Source organism: Hyperoodon ampullatus (assembly GCF_949752795.1).
Source record: "Hyperoodon ampullatus genome assembly, chromosome: 15".
Lineage (NCBI taxonomy): Eukaryota > Metazoa > Chordata > Mammalia > Artiodactyla > Ziphiidae > Hyperoodon > Hyperoodon ampullatus.
Genome location: NC_136928.1, coordinates 47,268,178 through 47,293,801, shown reverse-complemented (window position 1 = coordinate 47,293,801; position 25,624 = coordinate 47,268,178). Strand labels below are relative to the sequence as shown.

Below are 25,624 nucleotides of genomic sequence, written 5' to 3'. Positions count from 1 at the left end.
ACCAGATTATTCTATCTCCCAAAGTAATTTGTCTCTTAATAACAATCATAATTACCTTCTACAGTATCCAGTCCCTACCCTCTCTACCAGACAAACTATTCACTGAAGTTAGGATCTCCATGGTAAAAAACTTCTCAACACTGTATGGCTAGAAGCAGACTTTCATTCTCCAAAGCCATTCTGGGAAAACCACACATGGGTGTCAACTTCCAAGCTCTTCTATGAATATTTAAGCCCTGTTTCACTTCCACAAAACTAATTATTACAGAAAAGCCTAGTTAAGTGAACTATTCTTTGTTAAAGACATGGAAAAAACATATAAATACATACTAGATGGGCTTAAATCAGCATTTTGAAGTACTGGATGCATCTAAAAGATCCCAAGCAACCTTTTGTGCCCAATGGTCCTCTTTGCACCAATCCTGTCTCCCCTCTACCTGCCCCTACCACCAGCAACCTAGAACTACCTTTCTTCCATGAGGATGCTTCTAATGCAAGTCCCAGGGTTATTCTTATTTGAAGTCTTATCTCTTACATTTAATAAAATGGCCTTGCCCTCTGTGAGAATAGTTTTTATGTCAGTAAACACATGGTAGCAGTAGCATGTGGTTCTGCATACAGTGTGTCTGTGGATCTAGACTATGTGTTTGACAGGGTGGAACTGTGGGGAAGAGGGGAAAAAAAAAGAAAAACTGAAGGCAAAATCTTGTCTTTGATCTTGAAAATATGCTAGTAGATTCCTAATTACTTTACTTAATGATAAAGGCAGCTTAGATGCCTATTTTCCTTCTGAAAAAATGAAAAGATAAATTTTCTAATTCACTGATATCTTGGCTACTAATAAAACTTTGGTCACCAAAAAGCAATGGATAAAGCTTTAGTGAAATGCTTTGCAACCCCTGGAATGGAAGCTGCCAAAACCCATTAAAATTCATTTGGGGATGTTCATACCATAGCAATCATCACACAAAAAGTTACTACAATTAAAGAGAAGAAGAGTCTTTCTAGGTATCAACAATGCAATCAAGCAGGAGGATCCCAGAATGTCAGTCATTATAGCAAACCAGACGGACAGTGGCATCTTCTAAGATCTACAGACGGAAACACCAAAAATAACTTCCTTGTCCTTCCACCTGGCTCTCTAATATCCTACTAAACAAGAACATGGATTCTCTTTCCTTCTTCCCAGGGCGTGGCTATAAGTTAATTGAGTACAGAAGAGCCCTGGCATTTTGTATCTCACTTTGTTTGATTTGCTTGTGGATATACTGTCCTGAATGAAGAAAGCTAGAAGTCAGATTTATTTTACATAATTCACTAGGGACAGCCACAGCAAAATGTCAAAAAATGAATCTTTGCTTCCAGCTTGTCCAGGAACAGGCCCAGGGAAGACCTTCTGAGTCTGCTGGAATTGGGGAGAGTGGACTTTTTCTGAGTTGACTCAAAAATGCTGACAGTAAATGGCAGGTTACTGCTTAAGCACAGATGTCACTTCACTGTGTCAACTTGGAAATGATCAGCACAATCTGGCAAGTACAATTTTTCTCACATGATGAGTGTATCTGGGCAGGTGCTATACTTCAGTGAGGCCGTACATTGTTTTAACAGATGCATTTTTTAACATCTTTATTGAAGTATAATTGCTTTACAATATTGTGTTAGCTGCTGCTATATAACAAAGTGAATCAGCTCTATGTATACAAACTTTGTTACTCACACCACAGGAGGAAAAAAGATTCACTAATGCATATTCAAAAACAAATGGTGCTAAGATTCAGTAGGGAATAAAAAAGGTTACTAAATATTTTATCAATAATTAGAACATGGGTAATCCTGTCCCTGGGGGTGTTGATGCTACATATGCTCTAAACTTCCACTAAATTCAGAAGAAGGAAAGACAGCTTTAAGGACACATATAGAAAATATTTTCTGAAATAGATATCCCAACGGCCTCTGCTATGGCCACGATGCATTTTGTTGTCATTTGCATATTGCCCATTTGGCTACAGACCTTGACTTCCCTTGTCATTATGGAAAACTGCCAGAGGTACTCAAAGTAGGCTGTTATTGAAGGGCTACACCTAAACATAAAATAGTACCTCACAGTCTGCAGGGGTCACTCTGGGTTCTGATGGCTAGCTTTAAAAAACATAATTATGTTGGTAAGATTGGTGGCTCTGTTGCCCTGCTAAAAGACTAAGATCAGGCATGTTGAAGAAAATAACTCCAGCATCAGGAGTTGCAGCTTGGAATGGAAGCAGAGTCAAGGCTCTAGATGACATAGGCCAGAATATCCAAAGAGATTCTCAGAGCTGCACTTAAGATTGGAGATGAGATGCTGAGAGCATGTGTAACCACTGAAGGTTTCAAACCTGATGAATCATCTGACTATAGTTTGCTTTTTTGTTTGTTTGTTTAGAAATACAAATGCAAACAAAGCATTATGTTACTGCCCTCATGGAGTGAAGAGAGTCAATAAATAAGATAAATACTAAAATAGGTAGCTTGATAGATGTTGATTACGTTTAAAGGGGAAAATAAGGCTGGAAACAGGGTTAAGGAGTGTCTGGTGAGTTGTGTGCAATTTGATACAGGATAGCCAGGAAGAAGGCTTAACTGAGAAGGTGACATTTGAACAAAAAGCCTCATTGCCCTTCAGTTCTCCTTTTTCATTAATGCCCCCTCCCTCCAATGTGGTTTGGGATTATCACACACAAAAATCTCATATTTCCTTTAAAAACAGTTATTTTTTGCTTTGGACTGATATTTTTGATTTAAGAAAGCACATGTACATAACTTTCAACCTACCATGGTCTTTACATATAATCTTGTGTAATGCTTTTATAACTGTTCAAACACAATTTTTCATTTGTTTTTGACTGATGTAAGAAATTTAAAGTCCATCCATTATGGTATAGGGGGAAAAATTAATCTACAGCAGACATAACATAATTCCATTTCACCCCGACTCTTCATCAAGGGTACGCTCTCTTGTTTATTGAATTATTTTTAAAGGCATATTCACTTAGTTTCTACACAATCCAAACAGAGATCATTGAATTTCTAGATCTTCTGATTTTTCTAGATGTGTACCTTTACTTCTACATAATTCTTGAATTTGGTTTTTCATCAGAACATCATGGAAGATTATATATCACTTAAGAAACCCAAGAAATTTAAAGCATGACAATCCTCATAATCCAGAAAATACAGTTTCATAAAAATGTTGCCATCTGTCTCAATGGTCCTTAATTTATAGATTAGCTACTTAATTATCTACTTTGTGGTAAATGGAATATTAGCCCTCTTTTCACTTCTGTTTCCATTTATTCTTCATTCAGTTATAACTGAAAAAACATTTAATGTATTTAACAATGGGAAGGCTATTGGTGCTCTTAGAATGAACAGTTTTGGCTGAGTTCTGCTGGGGAAGCCAGAATGGAGTGGGCTGAATAGTCAATGTCATGTTGCATTTATCATTAAAAACTTTCACAGAGCTTGGCCATGAAGGAGAGCCAAGAAAAGGGGCACAGAATAGATGTCAGGTCAAGAGGAAGGGTTAGGGGTTTATTTGTTTTTAGGATTAGTATAATTTAATATATAATGTTGAAGGTTCAAGGCAAGAGAGGGAAATAAACTGAAAGACTGAGTCCTTGAGTAGATAGGCAAGGTAAGACAGTAAAAAATAATCACGAAGTATAAGACGAAGAAGAAAGTGGAGATGGTGGGAATATGAGAGAGTCTTCTTCTACTGGCTTCTAGCTTTGTTTTCAAGTATGGCCTTCAGTGGTATAGAAAGTGTAGGGCAAGGACTATGTCATTTGTGGATTTGTGTGAGGAAAATTCACAGCCAGTGTTTGTTTACAGTTTGTTTGTTAGCACAAGCGGTGGAACATTGTTTCGTGACTAAATGATGTCACGTTACAGAGTGGAAAGGGAACTGGCCTGAGAAAGAGAATTCCAGGGGCCCTAATTTGAGATGTGTCTCTAAATCACTATGTGATCTTGGGCTAAGCATTTGAAAAATCTCAACCTCAACTTTTTCTTCTGTAGAAGGAGACTGATACAGATCATTGAGAATGACCAATGAATGACTGATGTCACTCTTTGCTTTATTATAGAATTTAAAGAAAGTCTTCAAAATTGCAACTACTTCACTGTCAAATAGTTACATATAGACTTATTTATGTTCATAGACTAAACTTGTAAAAATCCTCTAGATTTTTCCATATGCCTTTTATAAAATCTGTCCTCAGTTATCTGTGGGATGTTTTCAATTTCTTAAGTTTGTCATGTAGAAATTTTAAAATAATTTTATTATTTAAGTGTTTAATTACAAAAATGTGCCTGGGGCATAAAATATAGAATTAAATACAAAAGTCAACTTGAAGTTTTGGTACTATGGATGGACTGCATTTGAGGAGAAAACTACACCACTATCCATGACATGCTCATCAAGGGTTTTTCACCACCTCCTACTCCACTGCTTTTGTGATTTTAAGTGTGTTTATAAATTTCTATCCAATGACAACACAATCAAAGATGGGCAATGAATCTTTTCTTTTTCTCTGACAAAAATCTTTGGCCTTAGCCAACTTAGAGTGTAGTAAATGGCATTTAATTTTAGCCGTGGGGTATCCATTTTCTGTCACATGAAAAATAAGTATACATAAAAGTAACAAGCTCTCATAGAAAACAGTGTGGAACACAGTTGCCTGACTTTAATTTCCTGAAATGCGAGGGGATGCAATTAACTCCTCGGTTGTGATTAGCCTGTTAGAAGCTGGGTCTCCTCAGCAAATTACAGCACCCACAGCACCCATAATGATGTCATATACTCAGTATTATTTTTTTGTTTTTTGATTTACAGCCCTGCAGAAGAAGTCCTGGGACTTGTGGATTAATAACGAACAGAGCCAAGTTGAAGTTGCAACTCTGTCTCTGCTCTGATTATGTGCCTGCCAATTGCCCTTTATTTTAAAGTGGATATTTGCCAGGATTGGAGTGAAAGCACTTGCCTCAGGATCAATATTTAAGGTGCGGGACCAAAACCTCGGTGACCAAGCAATATTTAAAAATCAAAATTAATATTTTAAACATCAAAATTTGTCCATGATGGACAAAATGTCAACATTTTTAAAAAAGACAGGATCAGTAACACTGGTGTGCTGAGCTATAGTAGAGTCTGAGACAAAAGGAAAACGCAGTAATACTGATGCGTTTTTGTTTTTTTTTTTTGTGGTACGCAGGCCTCTCACTGTTGTGGCCTCTCCCGTTGTGGAGCACAGGCTCTGGACGCGCAGGCTCAGCGGCCATGGCTCACGGGCCCAGCTGCCCCCGCGGCATGCGGGATCCTCCCGGACCGGGGCATGAACCCGCGTCCCGTGCATCGGCAGGCAGACTCTCAACCACTGCGCCACCAGGGAAGCCCCTGATGCTTTCTTGATTTAAAATTTTGATATTTTGTTCATCGTGGATTTTTTGCATTAATTTTGATTATTTCAAATATTGCACTAAGTACTGAGTGTTTAGTGCCCCCTTAAATGTTACACCCTAGTGAATGCCTCACTTGCCTCACCCTAGTCTCACACTTTTAAATTTACCACCAAAATAGCTGGCATGTAGTACACATTATACCCATAACTTGTTTCTGCTACCACGACAGGAACACAGTTCTCTGTGGACATCAACTACTATTTACCCCACGAGTTCTCTTCCTTTTAGTTTCTGTAAAGGGATTTATTCATGTACTGCTCTAGAAAAATCCTGGGCAGCCTTTAGTACTTCAAATAACCAAAACAATCTACTATACCAGGGGAGATAAAGAGTATTTCCAGGGAAAATAAATTCCGTATTTTTTGCTCAAAATCAGGCAAGAGTTGCAAGGAAGGCAGTTGCAAAGTTATAAAGTTTTTCAACTGGAGGAAGTCAGTGAATCTTTCTGTGCATATACCTAACAAATGTACCGGTAGCTTCTGTCCATTTCACTCTTGGAGCACAGAAGAATGAATGACTGCAGTCAAAGGAAAACAACTTATAATGAGGCCGTGTCCAATCTCAAAAGGCAAGTAAACAAAGTTCTAAACTCTGATATCTGAGGCCTACCTCTGTTATTCTCTCAATGTGTGAACCATTCTCCTTTTCAGCACTTATTCGAGTTAAAATTTTATAATTTTTGGAGGGGGCAGTATTTGATCAGTGTCTGATATTCCAACTAGATTTTAAGCTCCATGAGGGGAAGAACCATGACTTCTGTTCACTTATCTTTGTAAAAATGGGAGAGAATCACTTCAGTGTAGGTGGATGGGGACAACTGTCAACCCCAAGCAATGACATATGAAAGGACTTTCATACTAAATAAGCCAGTGGTGTGGCAGGGAAAATGGGCTTATACCAGGGTGAGGACACCTGTGGCAATCCATCTACCTTGAGATTGGCAAGAGGAGATTTCCTCAAGAGAAGGCCACCCAGAAGTAGGGAAAGCCTTTACTCTTTGCCCACCACTCCTCCCCATTGGCTCCCCAGAAGATAGATCTGGGAAGCCGGCACTGACATCCTCAACTTCCTAATTCTTTTAAATTGATGTAAGAAAATCTTAGATGAATTTCAAGGCCTAGTTTAAGTTATTTCTCATTTGTAAGGCCACTGGGATTTATATTGTATCAGATCATTTTGCTCTTGATTAAACACCATCTTGCATTTCTCACTGCAGCACATATGGTAACTTTGTGTGAACTGAAAAAAAAAGGCACAGCTTCATCAAGACATAGAGCTGCCAAACTATCCGTTGAAATAATGGTTCAAATATTCAGTGATCAATGACTATGAGGTGGACGGTGCCTCCTAGATTCTGCAATATAGAAACTATACAATACTACATAGTGGCTACTGTCCCAATGCTATGTCATTGTTATGTCACAATTCTGTCTGATACCTACAGAGTAAATTTAACTTCTTTCTTTCCTTTTGTTTTTTCTTTCAATAGTTAACACAATGCTAAACCCATAGAAAATACTAAGTAAATACTTCCTGGATGTTGAATCGAAAGCTTCCTTTAAAAGGGAAGAAGCCTAATTGTAGAAATACAGGTGGTTTTGTTTTGCCTTTTATTTGTTCTATATTTTCAATGGTTCTACAAGTATGTGCTGTCTTTATAACCAGTCAGAAATGTTTTAAACTTGCCCAAAAGCTGGAACCTAATTACTCACTTTATGGCCAAGCCTACATGACTGTGCCCTGTCTGATTTGAGGAAAAATGCCCTGCACATTTATAAAAGTTAATGCAATACCACATGATTCAGGGCATGCGATTCCTTTATCCTCTCCTTAAAGGAAAAGATCTCATTACTGTTAGACTACGTTTTAGATGTCTATGATAAGATCTGTAATGGTCCTGCAACAAGCAGGATGGACAATCTTTCAAATATCCATGCTAATAGGGCTGGGTTCTTATATTTTGACTCTAAATTATTTAAACCAAATGGATATTTTGATATTTTTTCTGATCCTACCATAAATGTAGAAAGCAACCTTGCCCTGCGAAAGGTCAACCTGAACTCATATATAAATATATATCTCAAAAGAGAGTTCTATTGACATTCAGGGTTTTCTTTGATTTTGTTTTGTAAAATAATCAGGAACATCAGTTGGTCTCCATTAAAAATGCATTTAACTAATATTAATTTTTGTGGGTTCTGGGAGATTAGTAGTGAAATTTAGAAAAGTCACACAATGAGCAGGGAATATTGCAGAGTTACAGATATTTCACAAATTCTCTAAATCTACTATCTATCCTGTGTATGGTTTTTGTACAACTGAAATAAAAATCTCACCACAAATGAAAGAGAGAACTTCACTAATTTCCATTCACCAATGTTGGTAGAAGCCCCCCATGGGTTATTAAGTCTGAGAGATGTGTGAACAAACATGATAATAAGCAAGTAAAGTGTATCATAAAATATATCGTGTTCATTTATTGTGACAACTAGGGTGTAATTATACTAGGAAATGTACTGCACTTTAGTCAGTGAAAGTAATAAAATCTGAATACCAGGAGACCTTTCTCTAGTCTGTGCTATTAAACTACTTTTGAGAAGAAGGTGAACAATCTAAAAATATGGGAGGAGTGTTCACTTCTATAGATTAGCAAAGTGGTGGTTGGTCAGACTCTCTTGCAGTCTAATAAATAAAACCCCTCTGCTTTTTCCTCATTACTTGTGGGTACAGCACCAAAGAACAACCTCCATTCTGTGTAAATATAATGCCTAAATTTGTGGGGATTACTTATGCTATTCATTTTCCCATTCTCCCTCCAATTAAGGCAATAGGAAAATAAATAAATAAAACTGTATTGGAAGTGCCTCTACAAAGCTGTAAGTAGAAAAGCAGGAGAAAATTTATAGAAAGATAAGGAGACAAAGGGATGCCAGAGATGAGAACGTTGCAGTAAGTGTAATGATTAAAGCATTAATGGAGGTCACTAGAAAAAGTGAACGGAACATGTAATTTCAGATTAGGAAACCCAGGGCTTCCCAGAATGAACTGCAATTTGGGAAAGTGTAGTTAATTGAATTTTATGACATTTTATGAAAATTAAAATGCATATCTTTTACTACCCTAATAGTTTTATTGCTACTGTGAGATTTATGTGCAGTAATATACCAAAAAGCATATGAAACAATTCACTAAAGACCACCTCAGTGGATTACTACAGTTTTTTGTGCTTTGGCAGCCGACAATCAAGATCATAATTATAGGATTGGAGCCACCTGCCAACTCAACGAACAGAACCATGTGGCTCGACATAAAATGGAAGCAATTCTAACATTAAAAAGAAAATGAGTGTTAAACCAGAGGGGCCTTCAGGGACAGCCTAGGGAAAGCTGGCTATTTATTTTTTCCTGAGCATCAGATGACTAACTCTTACATTATCTCATTTACTGTCCCAGAAAGAAGTAATGTCTGCTAAGAACTTTGTGATTAAACTAGACTATCCAATGAAACGTCTGCATTATGAGTTTCTTGGGAGACGGCTTGTGGATTCAGACCTCTTATGGACAGGTTGACAGTAAATCCTAGATTTTAGAGCTTATTCCTTCTAATGCATTGAAGCAAGAAGCAAGGATTAGCCTCACTTGGATAAAACTGTTGCCATGGCACACATTTCACTTGAGAAAACCACTGGAGATTACCAAAAGTCAAGGTGATGTAAAAATAGTGGTGTCAAGAAGGTGAATCTATACCAAATTTTTCAAATCAGGAATTCTGATTTACTAAACAAGTTACTCCACACAGTTATAATATTTCTGTCTGAATTCCTCTAGATTTCATTTTCTAAGACAAGTCTTTCCTCATTTTCTTAAGTCTACTTAGTCACTCCTTGCTCTGCCCTAGTTACATACCTCTATTAGAGCAGTGCTTTTCACACTTTAATGTGCACATGAATCACCTGGGATCTTGTTAAATGCAGATTCTGATTCAGTAGGTGGAGTTTGCATCTTGCAGGGGCTTTTGGTCCTCAGACCACACTTTGAAAAGCAAAGTATTGAAGGGAGACAAGATGGCGGAGTAGAACTTGAGCTCCCCTCCTCTCACAAAAACACCAAAATCACAACTAACTGCTGAACAACCATTGGCAAAAAAGACTGGAATGTATCAAAAAAGATATTCTATATCCAAAGACAAAGAAGAAGCCACAATGAGATGACAGGAGGGAAACATCTGTGAAATAATCAGATCCCATACCCACAGGGTGGGTGACCCACAAAGTGGAAAATAATTATATCGCAAAGGTTCTCCCACAGGAGTGAGAGTTCTGAGCCCCACATTGGGCTCCCCAGCCTAGGGGTCTGGCATTGGGAGGAGGCACACCCAGAGCATTTGGCTTGAAGGCCAGTGGGGCTTGAGTGCAGGAGCTCCACAGGACTGGGTGAAAAAGAGACTCCACTCTTGGAGGGCGCACACAAGGTTTCACGTGCTGGGACCCAGGGCAAAGCAAAGACTCTATAAGAGCCTGGGCCAGACCTACCTGTGGGTCTTAGAAGGGTCTCCTGGGGAAGTGGGGGTTGGCTGTGGCCCACTATGGGGGCAAGGAGTATTCCCAGGGAATATTCCTCGGTGTGAGCTCTCCTGGAGGTTGCCATTTTGGCACCAAGACCTGGCCCCACCCAACAGCCTGCAGGCTCCAGTGCTGGGACACCTCAGGCCAAACAACTAACCGGGTGGGACCATAGCCCCACCCATCAACAGATAGGCTGCCTAAAGTGGTCCTGAGCCCAAAGTCACCTCTAGACATGCACCTTGACATGGCCCTGCCCACCAGAGGGACAAGACCCAACTCCACCCACCAGTAGGCAGGCACCAGTCCTTCCTGCCAGGAAGCCAGCACAAGCCCCTGGACCAACCTCACCCACCAGGGAGCAGACACCAGAAGCAAGAAGAACTACAGTCTTGCAGCATGGAGCCTACAAACACAGAAAGTTAGATAAAATGAGACAGCAGAGAAATGTGTTCCAGAAGAAGGAGGAACAAAATAAAACCCCAGAAGAACAACTAAGTGAAGTGGAGATAGGCAATGTGCCTGAAAAAGAATTCAGAATAATGACAGTAAAGATGATCCAAGATCTCAGAAAACGAATGGAGGTACAGACTGGAAGATACAAGAAATGTTTAATGAAGAGCTAGAAGATTTAAAGAACAGAGATGAACAATACAATAACTGAAATGAAAAATACACTAGAGGAAATCAATAGCAGAATAAATGATGCAGAAACACAAATAAGTGAGCTGGAAGACAGCTTGATGGAAATCACTGCTGTGGAACAGAATAAGTAAAAAAAGAATGAAAAGAAATGAGGACAGTCTAAGAGAAGCTCTGGGACAACATTAAACACACCAACATTCACGTTATAGGGGTCCCCAGAAGGAGCAAAGTAGTAATGATCTGTATACATGCCAGTCATTTCCTCTTGTCTATGAGCTCCTTGAAAGCAAAGGTAAGGGCAGCATTGCAATAGATACCAATTCTGACCAGTTTGGGGTACAGTAAGTATCTTACTATATATTACCTGTAACTCTCAACACAACCCTGCAATATCTGTTATCATGGCCTCATTTTACAGATGAAGAAGCCAAGTCTCAGATACATTAATCAATGATGATGGCCACACAGGTACCATGTGCAGTCAGAATGCAATTCTGGGTCTATTTGTCTCCAAAGTCTGTAATCTTTCCACTGTACCCACAGCCTCCTTTTGTTCATTTCTGTATACACAGAGCCTAGCAGTGTACTTGATGTTATAGTGATACTCCAAAGATGTGTTTGGATCTGTGAATATTTTATCTATAGATTCTCCTTTGCTCATATTATGTCCCTTGTATGGAATGCCTTCCCTGTTTCTCTCTACCCAATTAAGACCCACCTCACTTCTACTCAGCCAGCCCACTACTATGCTTGCCCTCTCCTCTGAGTTCACAAATGGCAATTATTTGCACCATACAATGAGTATTTAAGTTACTAGTTATCTTATTAACAATGTATTTTATTCATTGCATAAATATTTATTGAGTAGGTACTAAGCACCAAGCATTGTTGTAAGTACTTACGATAGGTCATGAAACAAAACGGACAATATTCCCTATTGCCCTGGGTCTTGGGAATCATTCTTCCAAGATGAAAACTCCTTTGGGGGTGTGGTTCCAATCAGTTCACTTTCCATATATCTCACAGTGTTTTGTACATAGTAAGTGCATAATTAATAATAGTCTCAGATTCAGATAATTTACCATGCAGATATGTTCCTAACCTACAGACTCTCTAAGCCCAAGGCCCTCTGTTTCTGTACAAGTGACCCTTGGAAGGTGGAACAATGCTTTCACACTGTTTCTCATTTCCCACGGGTAGTGTTTCAGGCCAGAAGCAGAGGTATTAAAGTCTCCTACACAGTTCAAGTATCAGCTGGAGAGATGGAATTCACTAATATTAAATCATAGTAGTTTCCAGCAAAAGGAAATTATCTGTTCAGAAGTATAGAAATTGCAAGTGGAAGAGGCAACTTCATGAAAGGTTAGCTCCACTGTTGAAGATGATCCTTTTCCTCCTTACACACTAAAACTATAGACCAGAAACCTGCTAACTAGGAAAAACCATATGCTTATCATTTTCATGAATGCTTTTAACATCCCAAATGTTTTCTCTATCTTAAATAGAGAAAACATAATTTCCTGGGTTATTCAGGATGTTCTATATCCTGCTTCATAAGCATCATTTTTAAAGTCTGCTCATTCACTAAAGGTATACAAAGGTTTTCTCTTTGAAGCTGCAAGTCTTTGTAAAGTCTCATTAGGTGTGCTGGTCACATGCATTAATATGTATCAGTATAGGATACAGGCCTGAAGATGAGTGATTTAGCTGAGAAAATAGGACTAAACTTGCTCTGTATCAGTTCTTCCTCATTTTTACAATTTCTTACATTGAGGAGATTTGCATATATTTATTCCTTTTGTGTGTGTTCTAAAAACATTTGAAATGGAAGTAAAGAAAGCATGTGAATCTTCTCAATTTGACTACTTTATTCAATACTAAGAGATTACATGATACCATCTCTCGATGGCAGACCATAGAATTTTAAGTGAAACAAGCCCAAATTCTTATTCTTATTAACATGTGAACAGGGGAATACTTCTTTACCTTAGATACAACTTTTGCAACATAGATGTAATGATTCTTATTATGAGAGAATGGTAGGAGAATAAAAAAATTTAATATGAAAAACCCAGCACATAGTAAATGTTCAATTAGTAGCTGTATCCTGATCATATTAACAATTATACACCCCTAATTATAGTTTTTTTAATCACTAAAACGTATTTAAGTACTATTAATAATTACATACAGCATTTAGCTAAGCAAGTACACAGGCATGATTCTTGCATCAGTAAAATTTTCAACTTAAAACAAATTTATGTAAATAGATATCTAAAAGGAGCTATAAATAAATAGCTACACAAACATGAAAGAAACAAAGAGCAGATGTCTTTGCCTTGTGTTTCAGGATTAATTCAAAGTTTCCCTTCTCAAAGAGGAAGACATACCAGTAATCGGATTTCTTTTCCCAAGTCCTTCCTTTTTTTATAGGACTTGGCAGGAAAGGCCTTTGGCTAAAATATAGCTTAAGATTAGTGTTGTGTGACTGAGCTATAGGCTGCATCCTAGAAGATCCTTAAACATGAGTAAAAATAGGTCTGAGGGTTGGGGAAAAGAAAAGAAAGAATATAGTAAGAATGAATCACAAACCCTTGGAGCTCTAGGGACCTTAAAGACCAGGCAAATCAAATCTCTAATTTTATAATGGGGAAATTGAGGCCCACAAACTCAAGTGACTTGTTCAGGGTCATATACTAGGATCCTGACTAAATGATCCACACATGAATCATTCTTTGTCAGTAAAGATAAATAAGGAAAAATGAAGATCTTACTAGATATGTGATATTTCTTTATGAGAAGGGAAATCCTATCTAGGGAATTGAAATGGGATCACATTTATTCAGAAAGTGGAAAGGGTAGGTATAGATGTGGAACATTTTAGGCAATGGAAAAAGATGCCATGTGAAGAGCACACTATCTCATATGAATGGCATTTTTGACAGTGGTTTATTGACTCAACTTTCTTTTAGGTTAAACTGTGTTTGCATATAAGAATAATATTTTATGGTCCAGCCAAACCAATTATCAGAGTATTATTCTGAAGAATCCCAAAATACATGAACAGAGGGATGTGTACTTGGATTTAGTCAATTTCCTCATACTGCAGGGAAAATTTTGTCTTGAACTAGATTTTTCACAGCATGAGTAGTGTGAGTGGGAACTTTTCAAACATTTTTAAGATTGCCAGCCTACTGCAGAGGCTAATTATCAAAATGAAAATTTGTTAGTTGTTTTCAATTACCATGAAAGAAATAGCCAAGATTGTACTTAAACCACCCCTAGTCATGGTGTTTTACTTATACGAATTCTTCAGGCAAACTTCCTTTGTTCCATTAAATAAAGTTTTTGTTATATGGAAAGCACAGAAGTAACAAGATGAGTCTAGAGGTCATCTGGTCTGACAGTTCTCAAATTTTGGGGTATATCAGAATTATCTGGAGGCTCTTAAAATACAGATTTCATATGGCCCCACCTAACAGTGTCTAATTCAGGAGTTCTGGAATGTAGGAATATTCATTTCTAACAAATTCACAGGTCATGTTGACAATGTTGGTCCAAGAACCACATTTTGGAAACCACTGATTTAGTCCAGCCTGTTCATTTTACAACTTTCTCTTTGATTTAGGTAGACAAATTCTAGTATACTTGGAATTTCTTTTTTATACCCTTTCTCAACCTCTCCAACAACCAAGCAAGTTCTGTTTCTGAGGCTGTCATTATGGACCTGGCAGACTGACTGTGGTTCTACGTCCTGACTGAGAGGTAGAAAACGTTCGTCATCCTATTAAGCTGACATTAGGCAAACTCTCCTAAAATACTGAACCAGAGCAATAAGGCCAAGTTTGCCTCTTGCACTTGGTACACTTGTATACACAAATGATATCTTCACCACATTTAATATGGAAAGGAAAAAAACAAGAATATTTTGAATTCCATCTATATAACATCGTATCGGCCCTTGGCTCTTCCAGAGCTGTTGCAAAGGGAACATTTAGAGAATTCTTCAAGGACATTGGTGAGCTAACTAAATCAGTGCTATTCTATTATAGGAGAAATAGTATCATTTTCCCCTCAGAGACTTATGTTATTGCCAGAAAAGCATCCCAACATTGCAAAATTGTAAAGCTTAGCTAGAAAAGATCAAATAAGCAGTGTAGCATTTCATAATAATGTCATTATTCCTACAGGTATCAGCTAATTAATGAGAAAAAAGAAAACTGAACAAAAAATAGTTACTTTGAAACAACTAAAGGTCTCAGAATTTGTTAGATATAATATGATAATATACAAAGCAGGACATCAGCAGAGTTTGAAGAAAATAGAAAGTGATGTTTTTAAATCCATCTCCCATGGTATGTGCACTTGTACAGACACACAAACTTAACCACATACCCCCAGAGAAACACACACATCTTTACTCAAAGCACTTTCTTTCTAGCTATGTAAGACTCTAATTCCACATGGGTCATTACTATTAGGAATAAAGATCATGAAAAATGTATTTACAGTAATATGATAAAACATAATACACTATCCCTGTCAGATATCATATAATATGCGTATACATATATTTTAGAGAACTTTAGGGATGGGCACACACATCAGTTACCTTGTAAATTATGGACTTTGGGTGATTGTGATGTGTCAGTGTAGGTCCATTAATTGTAACCAATCTACCACTCTGGTGAGGGCTGTAGGTAATGAGGAAAGCAATGCATGTGTGGGGATGGGGGGCATACGGGAAATCTCTGTACTTTCCTCTTAATTTGCTGTGAGCCTAAAACTTCTCTAAAAAATAAAGTGTTTAATAAAATTAGGTAACTAATGGAGGCTTCAAGACACCGATCTTCAAGTATTGCAGAACATTTACTGTGAGAAATAATACCGAAAATAGAAGAATGGGATGTAAAATACAGCTGGGAATTAAAGGCATACACACATAAAAAGACACAGGTTAGACAGTAACTGGAGACTCAGAAGCTGATAAATCACTAACTGAAGACTGTCCTACTCTGGATGAACCTGATCTGAGCTGGGTCACCTCTACGGAATGAATTTTCTTAGGAAGAGTGGAAGTCAGGGAGGACGAAGATAATTGAATGAGGGGCTCATTCAGCAGAGGTGAACATGTAGAGAGCATTCAGTGACCACACCCGTGTCTCTCTATACACGTCAGTATCAAAGAGTTGATGCCTGAGCATACGAGGCACAGTGTACAGTTGTACAAGATTGTGGTTGAGCAAGATTGTGGACAACCTTAAATGTTGAGTGAAAGAATACAGGCATGCTAGGGAAATGAATGTCAACAAAACCTACTGGCAACATTAGAAAAGGAGATATTGGGGTTACGGGGAGAGGATTTTCCAAGTGACCTTAAAACAATAAATGATAGCTTGTACTGAACACCTACTCCATTTGATTTTGCACCAATATAGCTTTCAGGGACTCAGTGTTTAAAAAAAAAAAAAAAGTATCATCATCATCATTATATACCTTGTAGGCACTGAATTCCAGAAGGGAGACTGCCTTCTCAGCCCAGGAAGCAGCCTCTTACACTGTACTCCATAGATCAATTTTAGTTTCATGAGATTTAATTTTAAGAACCTTAGGTTTTTATCTTTCACACTTCAACAGCACTAAAAACGCTTCCAAGCTCTGATTTACAGAATTATTGTCACTGTCAATGAAAGGAATGTACTTAACGTACCAAAATCCAGTTTAATTACTTCTGTGATGTCTCCTGCAGCTGAGAGGAAATGATATTTCTCTGACACTTTTGTGTTTTTAATTTAGTAAAATGGAGAACTTGCCTTGCATAGGGCCTAGGAGAGCAGATATGTGATTGATGTCATGGAAGATGAGCCCCACAGTTTCAGAACACAGCCTTACTCTGAGGGTGTGATGATTGCATGAATCCAGATCCTTGGTTCTGGATTCCTTCATGTTGGGCGTTCTAGTGACCATCAAGGATTCGACATGAAACATGGCTGAAATATTTATGCATCAACTCATGACCCGGAGAAGTTTTGCAATCTTATTCAAAGGTCTGCTTTTAGCCAGCACTATTCCCAATGTCAGTATTGTCCTGAGCTGCTGGAATCCAGATGAGGCCCTGAAAGCTTCCCAACAGGAGATGCCAAATATTAAAATACACCCTGTTCCATCTGAGCGAAGAAACCAAGCAAAATGTATTCTTTATTTCCTGCTATGTATTCCATCTGTTTCTCTCCCTAAAGGGTCATATGTTATATATTTATAAGAAGCATTCACACCTACACAAACACAGTTTCCAGTCTCCGTCAAACACAGCCGCCTCCTTGTTCACGACCCATTTATTTTTTAACATCCTTCTATATCAGCTCATCCTTTTATGACTTGTTTCATTCTGAAATCATTTCAAGTTAAGAAACGCCTTTGTACCTTCCTATCTCACCAAATTCTGGGGAGATTAAGCCTCAGGCTCCACAGGCCATTTCTGAGAGATGTGAATTTAGATCATTAGGGTCATTAAAATCATACACTCCACAATACCCAGAGCTAACAAGCATCCTTGTACTTTATGCTGCTGTAGAGTGCTACCAGAGAAGTAACAATGTATAACAGCACTGAGCTGCAGAGGATACCATAATTCCTCCCCATAAAAGATTCCTAAACGTTTTAATTGCTACAGTAAATCTCATTAAAGACACAGAATGCTTTGTTCAGGGAAGGAAAAAGGATCGCTGGGCAAGGTGCATTTTCTTTGCAGTAATACTTTTTTCCTCACTACTAGAATAATTCGTTAATGCAAGCACAGCATTATTTTTATCATGACCTTTTTTTCTGGGCTCTGCACATTTCCCCTGAACTTTCTTTCTCTTCCCTACAAATACAAGGGACAGTTAGTCTTTACTACTAATCCTGTAGGCACTTTTCATGATTTGGGTTTCACGCATTCTCTTGTGTTATCCCTGTGAATCTTCCAAAAACCTTTAAAGGCCACACTGCTAACCTCTGACTTCATTTTTTTTTTTCTTTTCTGCCTCAACACTGCATAAAGAGAAACCTGGGATGTAATCAACATAATCAAACACTTGGCACCGATTCAGTGGTCAGCACAATCCTGAATCTTTGTTCCTCCTTTCCCGTAATATACACTGTGAATCTGATTCAAGTAAAAGAATCTTGGGAAGTATTTTGCCTGACTTCATTATCAAATATTAAATTATTATTTTTGAGAAACCCAGGCTGTCGTAGAAACATCACAGAAAATTCCCATCTCTATTTCCATAATCAGTAACTTTTTATAAAAGAACTGAAAGTTAATGACAGTATGCTTTAAACAGCTATGAATTGTTAACTCATCTTTGGAAGCAGAACTGAGCAGTTAAGGGGAAGAGCATGTTTCATGCAACACAATGCCTAAAATTAAATACAAGAATCAAGAGTCAGATGAGGATGGAAGAAAAATCCACAATGTTAAATATCAGTCATTACTAACTTCTCTGGGGAATTTTGCATCTGGGGCATTTCAGATTCTATCCCCTTCTGGGAAGAATTGTGCGTGCAAGTAAGAATATGGGCTTGAAGTTAGTCTAACTTACATTCAAATTCTTTCTGTGCCAATTACCAGCCATTTCAGCCCAAAGAAGTTATTTAAACTGCTCATGCCTCGATATCCTCACTTGTAAATTGAAAATAATATTTGTGAAGATTGAAAAGGTTTATAATATATAAACAACATGCATATAACACCTATTAAGTATGTGATTCACATTAAAATATGTTGGTGTGATCTACGTAAAATTATTTTGTAGTCCTTCTTATGCACTAGTTAGGTATATTCACAGCAACAAACTATATAAACAACTTATGCCGATCCAACCACTTTCTTCCAAATTCAATTGCAATTTTATTCTTTTTTTTAAATCAAATGTCTATCTCACAAAAACTAAACTTATTCTTTTTAATCTTATACTCCTTCTTTTAAAAATTACCCAGGATAAACAGATTCCATAAAGTTGGACAATTACCTAACATTTTACTCTTCACATATCTTCTTGATTAAACTATTTATTGTTTATACTTATTTAGTATATGCAGGATTCTGAGAATTCACCATGATAAATCTTCAGTTTGTTTACAAGGGCTTTCAGTGCATCATTTCTGGGGAAGTAAAATCCATTTAAAAAGTAAGAGTAAACCCAAATGCCTCAAGTTTCAAAAATGAGCACCTCAGATTCAGGCAGTCTCCCACCGCAGCCTGGATTCTGCACCCGCTGTGTCACTCCGCTGAACAGCAAAGTCAGAAGTCTAAGCAAAATGCACTCACACGAAAAAAAGTTATTCAGACAGAGACTAGGGTCCTAAAGCTCTCTGAAATAGCACCTTGTGAGAACCGGAACCACTGTAACCCCTTAAGGACAGTTAACAAAGGTGACTGGTGAAAACTTCTCTCCACGGAGCCCTGGTCTAGCCGCGTTCTTGTGGGATGTGACAGTATTACCACATCAAAGGCTACTTTTGTATTTACATTTATAAGGCCTACAGTGAAGAGCACCAATGTAAGAGCAAAATCAAGGTCCACAAAGTCAGATTTTTAAGCAAGCCAGAAAAACTAGAGAGTACTAGCAGGGGTGAAAAAAAAAATCGATTGGGCCTTCTTTCTTGACTTCTGGGGCCAAATTGATACCAGTTACACAGAGCAAAAGGCTACTTAGAATCATGGATCATTCAGCTGCTGAAAAATATATGGGACTAATCTGAGTAATTCAAATACAGCAATACTCTACACTCCACTGTTTGGGGACTTTCCTTCCCACTTAAATTTTCTTATATAGATACAGCTTAAAACTGTCATTTGCCCAATTGCAATATGAAAAGAGACTAATGCTTCTGTTAATGCATTTACTTTTATGATGTCTATTACCAACTAGAAGAACAAAGATAAACTTATATAAAATAGCAGAAGATAGCACTTCTATTATATAGTTCATTTCTCTATCATACATTATGCTTTCTGTTCTGTTTTTTTTTTTTTTGCATTTTCTGACTCAGTATGAACAATATTTTAATCCCTTATGGTTTAACCTAAGACAGGTCTGACCCTAGATAGTTTTTCTAAAGCATTATCAGTAAATATTACTTATGAACTGCTTTCTACAACTTCAGGGCCGCCATTTAGAAATGCTTGAATGATTTAAGGTTGATAAGATTCATCATACTCACAATGAAGATCTGGTTGTGGACATAGCTAATTGCTAAATTTTATCCAGCCATAAATGGCATCAGTAGCAAATCAGCTCACAGCTTAATACTACTGGCAGATCTACATCGGAGAGAAACAATGTGACTTTGATTCAAGTTATTTTTATGTATGTTATGATTCCTTTCCAGTAGTTCTGATATTGATGCTCAAATACTGGGTATTGGATTCTCTTTTCAAACAACAAAAGAAGGTGAGAAAAAAAGCTGAAGATACTTTAAAATGCCATGGTAACAAGTCACAGTCAAATGTATTTCATCCTTGGTTCAATGAACAATACTAATTCTCATACAAAAGATATGATGAATTCCTATCAGGAAGATTTTCTTTTGGCAAAGTTTAGAATTCTGAAAATAGTCTTTTAATGGCAATGCCCCCACCCTCCTAGCACCAAAATAACAGCACTATGATGTATTAATCCCTTATGGTAACAGACACCATTGAAGCTGAACTGTAATTTGGCACACAACATTTCCACACTAATGTAATGTGACAGTGTTATTATGTTCACTATTTTCTGTATGATCATAGCCATATTCATCTTCCCCAACCTGACATTAAATTAGCTAGTATGGTTACATTCTATTCTGGACCACAGGGTAGATGCAAAAAAGGATTATTGTAGCACAATGGTCTGATGATGGTGTGTGTGCACAAGCATGAACAGGTGATATGTAGATTTAATGCAATGAATATCAACTCTTAACACAGACCTGGCACACAGCATGCACTCAGTAAGTAGTTACATCCAAGAGAAAGTTCACAAATCTAAGTGCTAAGTGCAAAAACAGTTGCTCTAAGATTCCAGAAGAGGGAAAGCAGGCCCAGCTCAGAGGACCAGGGAAGTTTCCATGGGATGAAGCAGTTTAGGTAAAGATTAAAAAATGAAATTACATTTCTTCAAGCAGATATAGTGAAAGGAATGCATTCTAGGTGGAAGGAGTGCATTCCCCAGGAGGAGAAATTAGCATAAGCAATGGTGAGGAAATTGGGAAAGTGTAATGTTGCTCAGACACCATAAGTTAATTGGCGGTAACATGCCATACTGACAAAGTTCTACAATAGATAAGAATGAATACAAAAGCTAGGGTCAGACCATGGAGGTTCATGAACTCCAAACTGATGAACTTGGAGAGTACTGTTGACCACTGAGGATGTCCTAGAAATCCTTATGCAAGATTCATGCATCTAGTCAACACTGATTTAATGAGTTACTATTATCACCAGTTATATGCAACATAAGGTACAAAACATTGGGCTTATGAACCCCTCCCCCCGCAAAAAGGATTATTGTTCCTGGGAGATAAGACCAAACATAAGTAACTATAAGGTAGAAAGTGATGGCTGATAAAATAGCATAAACAAAGTTCTACAGAGGTCAGAGGAGAGAAAGTATTGTATCCCGTTAGGAGAATCAGGAAGAGCTTGTGATATTTAAACTAGGGAGAACAGGAAGAAAGAACAAAACTGGTAAGGAGGCGTAGGATGGATTGGATGAGGGAGGGATAAGGGGGAAACTCAACCAAGATATTGCTACAATGAGCCAGAAAAATTATATTGGGGATCTAAAATATGGTACAGATATGGAAGAATTAAGGAGTTACACACACACACACACACACACACTCAGAGCAATTATTTTTGTCAATGAGTAGGTCATTTAGATGGCAACTTTCCAGGGAAGAAAGGGTTTCACAAACACTTTTCTTTAAAAGTAGCCTTTGGCATCACTTTGCCTAAGTACCTCTTCTTTTTGAAAGATTCCTTTAACTTCATTAATTAGTATGATTTATCCAGGATTACACTTACAAGAGAAAACGTATTCCTATCTTTCCGTTGTTAATTATGTCTCCAGGCTAATATAAATAAAAATTTCTAGTTACTCTAACTCTGTGAAAATTATCAGAGAGATGACTTTTAGAAGGTCTGTAAGGGGCAGGGGTCAGGGTGGGAAGATCTCATCTACAAGGTGGTGTGTTCTTTCCCTTTCTTTAAAAAAAAGCTTTGTTTCTATCTTCCTTTTTTTTTGTTTTCTATGCAGTTGACAGCTGCAGCCACAGAATTTATGGATAAATATCTAAGCGTGGAGAAGGAAATTTCATTAAGAAAGCAAATGTCCTAAATGGCTTCATTAAAAAAAAAAAGTCAACCTCTATACAGAAAAGGATCTTGTTAAAATCCCAGGAATCACACTAATTTTATTTGCGCAACTTACAGAAAAACAGTGAGATGTAGAGATAAGGTTTGTTTTGATCAATTTAAAAAATGAAGAAAATGTGGCATGCTACTTTTATTGCCATAGCAATTGCATGTCTTCAAGGTAACTGTCACTATTGTACCTTCTACAAATTAGTTGATATGAAAATAAGATTTGCTTTTAAATACTGATTTGTACGTACATATCCTCACCACCAAAACACCAGTGTACAGGCCAAGAAAACTATTTCACATTTCCAGAAAACCCACAAAGAGATAATGACTTAATCAAAATGCATGTATTCTGAGAGCCCTTCAAAGTAATTTTAATGCTGATCTGTGCTAGAGGCATATCAGGAGACATATTTATTGAATGACAGTTACCTTATTTACAAGGAAATAACAAATAGCCTTATCACTGTCATCACTACTACTATCACCCAAGAGCAGCATTCAAATAATTTTCTGTAAAAATGATTTGAAGACAGCACGATACTGAAGGTAGGATCTTGATGTTCCTTTAGGAACTGTCTAGAGAAAATTATATTCTTTATACTTAACTGCTATAAGAGGATACACAATCTGACACAACCAAATGACAACTGTTTTGTAAAACATGGAAACTAGACTAAGCACAAAGTTTGGCAGAGAAAGTTCTTTAGCAAAATGAAAACCAGTTTCATGCAAAAAAAAAAGCTCTCTCAGCTACATCTGTCAGGATCATACTCAGGATTTTAAAACTGTCATAATAAAATCATAACAAATTATCAGTCTTCTGTTTGTCCTTGAAAATAAGTTGATGTTATTTTCTTTGGGGCAGGAGCAACTGCAGGACGTGACTATTCTATTTACATATTTACATATCTTTATTAAAAGGATATATAGTTTCTTTGATTTGCTTTTCTTTATGTACATATAAGTATTTATTGACTCTTTACATAAGGTTATTTACATAACTCCAAATGTGGCTTAATGTCTGTAAGAATGATTTGATTTGCAGAAATACAGTGTTTGCAAATGTGTGATGGTTTGAATATGTGTTTGTGGCTTCAAGTTTCTTGTAATTCTTGTAATGGAAGAGCTCACTGGTAGCATGGAGACTAAATATTTCTCCTTCTGTGGTGGTGTGATCTTTACATGTCTCTTCCAAGTACTATTCACTTTGTATTAGTTGCTTGTTCTTCCTATATTCAATATTTTGGATAGGAAACCTGAAGATAGCTAGGAAATTGTACTATATTGCTAGGCTGCAACAACTCAGTTCAATAACATGTTCTGGTTTGACCCCATCTTCAACCTTATGATACACATATCTACTGACATGAACAGAATCTCAAATAGATAAAGGTCAAAATGAACAAGCTCTAGTCTTTCTTTAAATCCATACTCAATCTCTGCCTTTGCCTGGAAGCCCAAACCTTCTTCAATCATCTCATCTGCTATCCCACCATCCTAGAACTTTTTCTTCAATGTTGTAGCATTTACAACATAAGCATAGACTATATTTTACAACCAGAAGGCTCTGTCAGATATATTTTCTCAAGAGAGTGGAATGCAAAGTTTTGTAGGAAACCCTTGTATTATCATTTTGATGAAGTGTTGTAAAGCAGTATCTATTTGAAAGTTAAGAAACAGAACTTCATCCCACATACCAGTTAATATGGTCTCAAAATCCACACTGCTATCACATAAATTAGGCACTCACAAATATTCCATAATATAATGTGAATGTCGTGTTTCTTTGTCATGCTTATTTTTTTAATGTAATTTTATTTATTTTTTCGATGTGGACCATTTTTAAAGTCTTTATTGAATTTGTTCAATATTGCTTCTGTTTTGTTTTGTTTGTTTGTTTTTTTGGCCACAAGGCATGTGGGATCTTAGCTCCCTGACCCACACCCCCTGCACTGGAAGGAGAAGTCTTAATCACTGCATCGCCAGGGATGTCCCCTGTCATGCTTATATCGTGAGACTAAAGGGGAAAAAACACAAACACAAACATAAGGGAGAGTAGCTGAAGGACAAAGTTTAAACATACTGTTTTTTAATGTAAAAGGCAGTATGGGCTTGAAAAGATGTAGAGAGAGAAACATAATGAACCTGTCAATTCACTAAAATTCCAGCCCTCAAGATATAATCTTATGAAATGAAATATTACTTAATAGAAAGCAACATGAAGCCTCTTTCAAAAACTAGGGGATGGGTGTCACATACAGGAAATGAAAAAAATATTTTCGACAAGGTGACCATTAGCAATTTAAAAAATTCCAACAAAGAGTTGAAGACCAAAGAATCACCATCATCACAGATTTTGGCTAATGGCATCCTTGATTGACACTTTAGTATTTCAAACATGTCCTTTCTGTGGAACCAAATGCTCCTCCTGGTTATGACAGTTTAACTTATTCATGGATAATATAAAGACTCCCAGCTTTAGACCCGGGATGTCAAACAGTAACTGGAAGCAACGATGAGCATCAGTCTACACTCAGAGGGGAACTTACGGTCATTGCAGAGTGGCCCGCTGAAGGAGGTCATGCTACAGTCACAGCTGAAGCCGTCCCATTGCTGCAAGCACACGCCTTGGTTGGAACATGAGTCCTCCTGGCAGGTTGTGCTGGGCCCTGAAAACAATCCAAGAGCAACTTGGGTTCTTTAAAAAAATCTAAAAGTGTTTCACACGTGAGCTAGGTCACATTTAGTAGTTGCCAACACCTCAAAATACATGACCAAACTAGTTTGGAAGGTTCTAGTTCACACACCTGAATTAGGAACAGAGAAGCTGTAATATAAAGGTTTCTCAAGTTTCAAATACAGGACAAAATACATTATAATAGTAAACTAGACCAGCAAATAGTAAAAGCAAGCACATAGCTTCTCGTATGATCATGGTAGCAGGTGATCTCATTCCATCATCAATAATTCTCTCCCACTGTTTGGATTTTAGAAAAACGCATGGATCTCCTTAACTTCGGACCAATGGGTAGAGACACCATGAGAGATGGAAATTATGACTTAATGAAACTGAGATACAGATTAGCAAAAAAAACAAAAAACAAAACAAAACAAAACAAAAAAACACTGAAGAGGTATACAAAAATGTCCTATAAGTTTCTAGAAGTTTTCCTGCACAAACTATGAATAAAGTTATGATTGCTGGGTGTTTTGGATAGGTATGTTGGCAAGTATCAATCCACATGCTTTAACAATTTCATGCAATTAAACATAAAACTAAAAACTCTGTATAAATGACATGCCCCCATGTAACATACAAGTAAAAAGAACACTAGTCTATTTCTAAAGAATCATAACTAGAACACTGAAAAACAAAGAACTAAAAAAAGGATGATCAAAGCACTAAAGGTAATCACTATACAAACATATTCAAGACTGAAAGCCTTTATGCAAACTATGCTACAAAATGAGGTTTCTTGGACAACATTCAAGAAGGGGGAAAATGAAAACTTCATCAAATAACA

At 37.3% G+C, this 25,624-nt stretch overlaps 1 protein-coding gene across 33 annotated transcripts in view; it reads right to left on the bottom strand.

Annotated features, from left to right (window-relative positions):
• Positions 1–25,624, bottom strand: part of NRXN1 (neurexin 1) — a gene marked incomplete at both ends in the record, with an annotated part of 1,144,386 nt that overhangs the window by 515,505 nt on the left and 603,257 nt on the right. For all 33 annotated transcript variants that reach the window (XM_079720554.1, XM_079720542.1, XM_079720558.1 and 30 more), the window contains one exon: positions 24,650–24,769. In XM_079720554.1, coding sequence (XP_079576680.1) covers positions 24,650–24,769 — 120 coding nt within the window. The remainder of the gene's footprint in view (positions 1–24,649; positions 24,770–25,624) is intronic.